Below are 4,616 nucleotides of genomic sequence, written 5' to 3' on the forward strand. Positions count from 1 at the left end.
CCGCCGCCGCTCGTTGCAGCGGGAGCCCTGTTCCCCCGTCGCGTAGTTGAGAGCGGCGTGAATGAGGGGCCGGGGACTGATCGGCCCATCAGCCGGCCGCGGGGTGATCTTGCCTCCCCCTGTCCAACTTTCGTGGGTGCGCGGTGGCTTTAGCCGTAGTTTAGAGAAAGAAAAACCTGTTGGAAGTGGGCTGGTGATGGGAAGGCGCGCTGCCGCTCGTGTTTGTCTGAGAGGGGTGGCGGTGCCTGTTGCTGTTGTTGTTGCCGCTTCTCCGCCCTCTTTCGCTGCCCCTGTGATCGTGACTTGAAGGTAGAAATGATTAAAAGCGCTTTGCTTACGAGTCTGAAAAAAAAATACTGTCGAGAAAAATACTAGGAGATAGCATTTTAGTAACGTTGACAGGAGTACTTTTGGGGACAGCGAAGCTAAGCTAACGTAAGTCTTTTAGTTGTGCATTGGGTAAGGTATCGTGTACAGTTTTGTAGCTACACAATATAAGAAGCTGTCCCGTCTAAGTTCTGGTAAAAAGTTTAAAGCAAATATTGTTTACATAGACTTTGCTTTAAACATTTGTTACAATTTTTCTGGCTAGCTGTCAAACTCTTTGATTCATGTGTTTCATACTGTGATGCTGTTTGCCCTGTATAAATTCTATACAAGATTTGTTTGGAGTGGATTTAAGAGAAAGTACAAGAAGATGGTGTTTGAGTTTTTTATTCTGATGATTGATGAAAGCAGCTTTAGAGGCTGGCTAGTAGATGTAAAAGAATGCAGGAACAAGGAGGAGAAAAATATAAAATGGTGATTTGAGATAAAAGGGTTTCTTGGATTATTAATTTAAAAGATCTCATTAAAAAGATACAAAGATGGTAGTAGCACAGTGCTTACACACGTTAAACTTACTTCTTCTTGAGTCATGTTAAATGAGATGCTTTTCTTTTCTTGTAGTAAGAGTCCAGGATGAGTTATGCAGAAAAACCTGATGAAATCACGAAAGATGAATGGATGGAAAAGCTTAATAACTTGCATATCCAGAGAGCAGACATGAACCGCCTTATCATGAACTACCTTGTTACAGGTAAAAATGAGTAGTAATGCTAAGAGGCTGTTAAATGCATGTTGCTTATTTTATCAAGACAGTTTTGGCTAGAATATACTACTAGATGGAGTGAAGTTAACGGCTTTGAGGACTCAGTGATTGCTGTTGGCTTCTCTTAGCAATGTACAACTGCTCTTGTGTTCTCTTCAGTGGCAAGCGACTAAGATTTAGAAAGCAAGCAGTTATGCAATAGGAGTGATACTTATTAACCTTAACTCTTCTGCTAAAAGATATAGAATAGACAGTGTTTTCTGGAATGCTGTAAACAAACATGACCCGCTTCTTTATGATGTCCTTTTTTGTGCCATTAAAAGGAGTTCAAGATACATTGCAGTTGTTAAATAGCACTCTGAAAGCTGCACAGAACGACTATCAGAAGCAAGTGTTAACTAGCTAGAAAGATAAACTGTAAAAGCACACAGTTGTCAAAATATTTTGAGACCAAAAATATTAACCCCTTCAGCATGTAGCCTAACTTTATACGTAGAACAATCAGAAAGCCTTGGAAATTGTCCCTAGCAATTATGATGCATACCATCACAGTAAGCTATACTAGGGTGGAGGCATTTGTATCCGATCTACACCCCTGTTTACATTGGTGTGTAGGTGAAGCCTCTGGGATGAAGGAAGAGCATCTTAGTGGGTGGTGTAAATCATTTTTGTGTCTATGAAAGCATGACTTACGATTTAAAATAGCTGTTATAACTTTAAAATAAATATAGCATTAGTAAGAGAAACCAAAACCCATTTTCTTTTTCTATTTCTTCTCAGTAAAACTGCTAGGTCTGCGTAAACAGATTTGGGGGCTGGATGGAGAAGCAAAACCACCCAAATTTTGAAAATGTGATTTTGAAAATCCCATTTTGGAATAAGTACCCTGCTCAATTTAAGTATAAAACAAGCTTTCAAGTTGTGAAGTCTCAAACTACAGATTGCACACATCCTTAGAGAGGATGTGTGCCCTTAGAGAAGACACATGAGTTAAGAATGAATTAATTGTGTACTGTTAGATGCTTGTTGAATAAGTGCCTATTTAAATAGAGAAGAATTTTTTGGAAGTTCAGCCTTAATCTTTAAACCCTGAAAATGCACAAGCAGTACTCAAATATTTTCATTTAAGCTGTTGATTTTTTTTAAAGTGTTTCATAAAATATATTTTATATGTAAAATGTTTCTGTTTCAGAGGGCTTTAAAGAAGCAGCAGAGAAATTTCGAATGGAGTCTGGAATTGAACCCAGTGTTGATTTAGAGACTCTCGATGAAAGAATAAAAATTCGAGAAATGATATTGAAAGGACAGATTCAAGAAGCCATTGCGTTAATAAACAGCCTCCATCCAGAATTGCTAGATACAAACAGATATCTTTACTTCCATTTGCAGGTAAGGACAGGTGGCAAACTTTATCTTTGTTTTTAAAGGTTGCTGAGAGGCTGGAAAAAGTAGTGCAGATTTTATGAGTATGTTGGGAAGTTTGTGACTGAACATGGATGCAATTTCAAGCATTTGTTCTTGGCGTCCTTTTGTAGCAATGGGAAACTTTGTGGCACGGTGCAGGAACCATCATGTACAATTCGTAACATAAAAACTTACAACAGCAGCAGTGGTCTGTGACTTGCCAACTTGCAGTTACAGTGAATCTGGATTTCTAGTAGTTCCTTGAGTAACACATCTTTTCAAAACGTGTTACTCAAAAGCATCATGTTACCTTTTTCGGAAGATTTTGTAGACAAGTCTGCTGCTCCTTGTCTCACACATGGGGAAGAATTGACCTCAAACTGTCAAATTATGGATTAGTGTTTGTCTCAAATTACACATTAATGTCTGAAGATTATGGTCTTGAAATACTGAAAATCTGTTAATTTGTTTAGCTAATATTGCTGTGTCTTTCATACGTAGCAACAGCATTTGATTGAACTGATTCGGCAGCGTGAGACAGAAGCAGCTCTGGAATTTGCTCAGACCCAATTAGCAGAACAAGGCGAGGAGAGCCGGGAATGCCTGACAGAAATGGAGCGTACGCTGGCTTTGCTTGCCTTTGATAATCCGGAAGAATCACCATTTGGAGACTTGCTTAACATGATGCAGCGACAGAAGGTAGTCCTTTCTCAAAAGGAAATTGATGTCTTTTATTCATAAGTGGTGAAAATAATGTCCAAATATTTTTGAAATGTTTAGAAAAAAATTATGTAATGGTATGCAAAAGAACAGGAGTGTTTCTTAAGCAAGATTGAAAAAACTAGTGTTAATGTATTCAACTACTTGGTTCTCTTCCTTGTTTTCTCCAGGCTTATAGTCTATGGAGCTTTGTCCTGACTGTGTTCTGAGGAATTAGCATACTAGGTGTGATCTTTTCAATGTCTGTGTGACATTAGCAGTGTATGATTAACACTGCTAATGAAAACTGTTACTGAACTCCAGTATTTCTTTTCCAGGTATGGAGTGAGGTTAATCAAGCTGTTCTAGACTATGAAAATCGTGAATCAACACCCAAGTTGGCAAAATTACTGAAATTACTACTGTGGGCTCAGAATGAGCTGGACCAGAAGAAAGTGAAATATCCCAAAATGACAGACCTCAGCAAGGGGACGATTGAAGAACCCAAGTAAAACGTGTGCAGATGGACATCAAACAATCTTAGTACTGCACAGTATACATTTATATCAGTCTGTGACTGAAATATTTTTACTACAGTACAGCACTCAATTCAGATTTTTCAATGAACACCTAATTTGAAGGGAGAAAAGTCCCTTTTAAATGCTGCAAAAACTGCATTGAAAGGCGCTGTATCTCTTTGAAAGTCTGACTTAGGCTATGCACTATAATACATTTTTAAAAAAAACAATTAAACAGGACAGGAAAAATAGCATTTTTAAAAGTACAGAACTCAAGCTTTCTAATTGGCTACTGATGCCTAGTTTAGTGGCCAGTGAGTTAATACGGAGTTATATTGGCAACTATTCAGTTAAGTTTAACTGTCTCCTGTTTGAAATGTGTATATAGAACAGTGAATATTTTCTACCTTTAAGTTATAGCCAGATATACATTCCCCTTAAAAGTAACTGGTCAAGTTTTCATCTATAAACTTTGCAGTAAAGTCAACCTTTTGCTTAGGACATAGTGTACAAACTTGTAAATCATAATTTAAGGACTTTTTTTTTTCCTTGTTTCTGACTTTTTGGTGCTTTATATGGTGAGAGCTATGTTCATAATGGATCAGTGACCCATCTTTTCAGGAGGAGTATTGTTGGAAATAAGTTGGTGGTTTTTTGTTTCTTTTTTTTTTTTTTTTTAGTTTTCACGAATGACCAAAATGACCCCCAGAGGCATTTGAGGGTTTTTGTTAACAGGGGCCTTTCCCCCCTATGTTAAATTTGCAGCTGTAGACACTGCAGTGATTCCAGCAGGCTGCTGGAGCTTTGAAGGCCACTGGATGTTTGTAAGCTGAAAGACATGCTTATGTTAGGAACTTGAGGGGAGAGACACTCGTTGAAGCCTCTGACGCATCATCTTGTGCAGG

At 38.2% G+C, this 4,616-nt stretch overlaps 1 protein-coding gene across 1 annotated transcript; it reads left to right on the forward strand.

Moving 5' to 3' along the window:
* The first annotated feature begins 951 nt into the window (after nt 1-951).
* Nucleotides 952-4,277, forward strand: GID8 (GID complex subunit 8). Its single transcript, XM_009709972.1, has 4 exons — nt 952-1,078; nt 2,283-2,479; nt 2,996-3,193; nt 3,532-4,277. The coding sequence occupies exons 1-4, from the start codon at nt 961-963 to the stop codon at nt 3,703-3,705; spliced, it is 687 nt and encodes a 228-aa protein (XP_009708274.1). The 5' UTR covers nt 952-960; the 3' UTR covers nt 3,706-4,277.
* Nucleotides 4,278-4,616: the final 339 nt, after the last annotated feature.

Source organism: Cariama cristata, unplaced genomic scaffold (assembly GCF_000690535.1).
Source record: "Cariama cristata isolate BGI_N322 unplaced genomic scaffold, ASM69053v1 scaffold27661, whole genome shotgun sequence".
Lineage (NCBI taxonomy): Eukaryota > Metazoa > Chordata > Aves > Cariamiformes > Cariamidae > Cariama > Cariama cristata.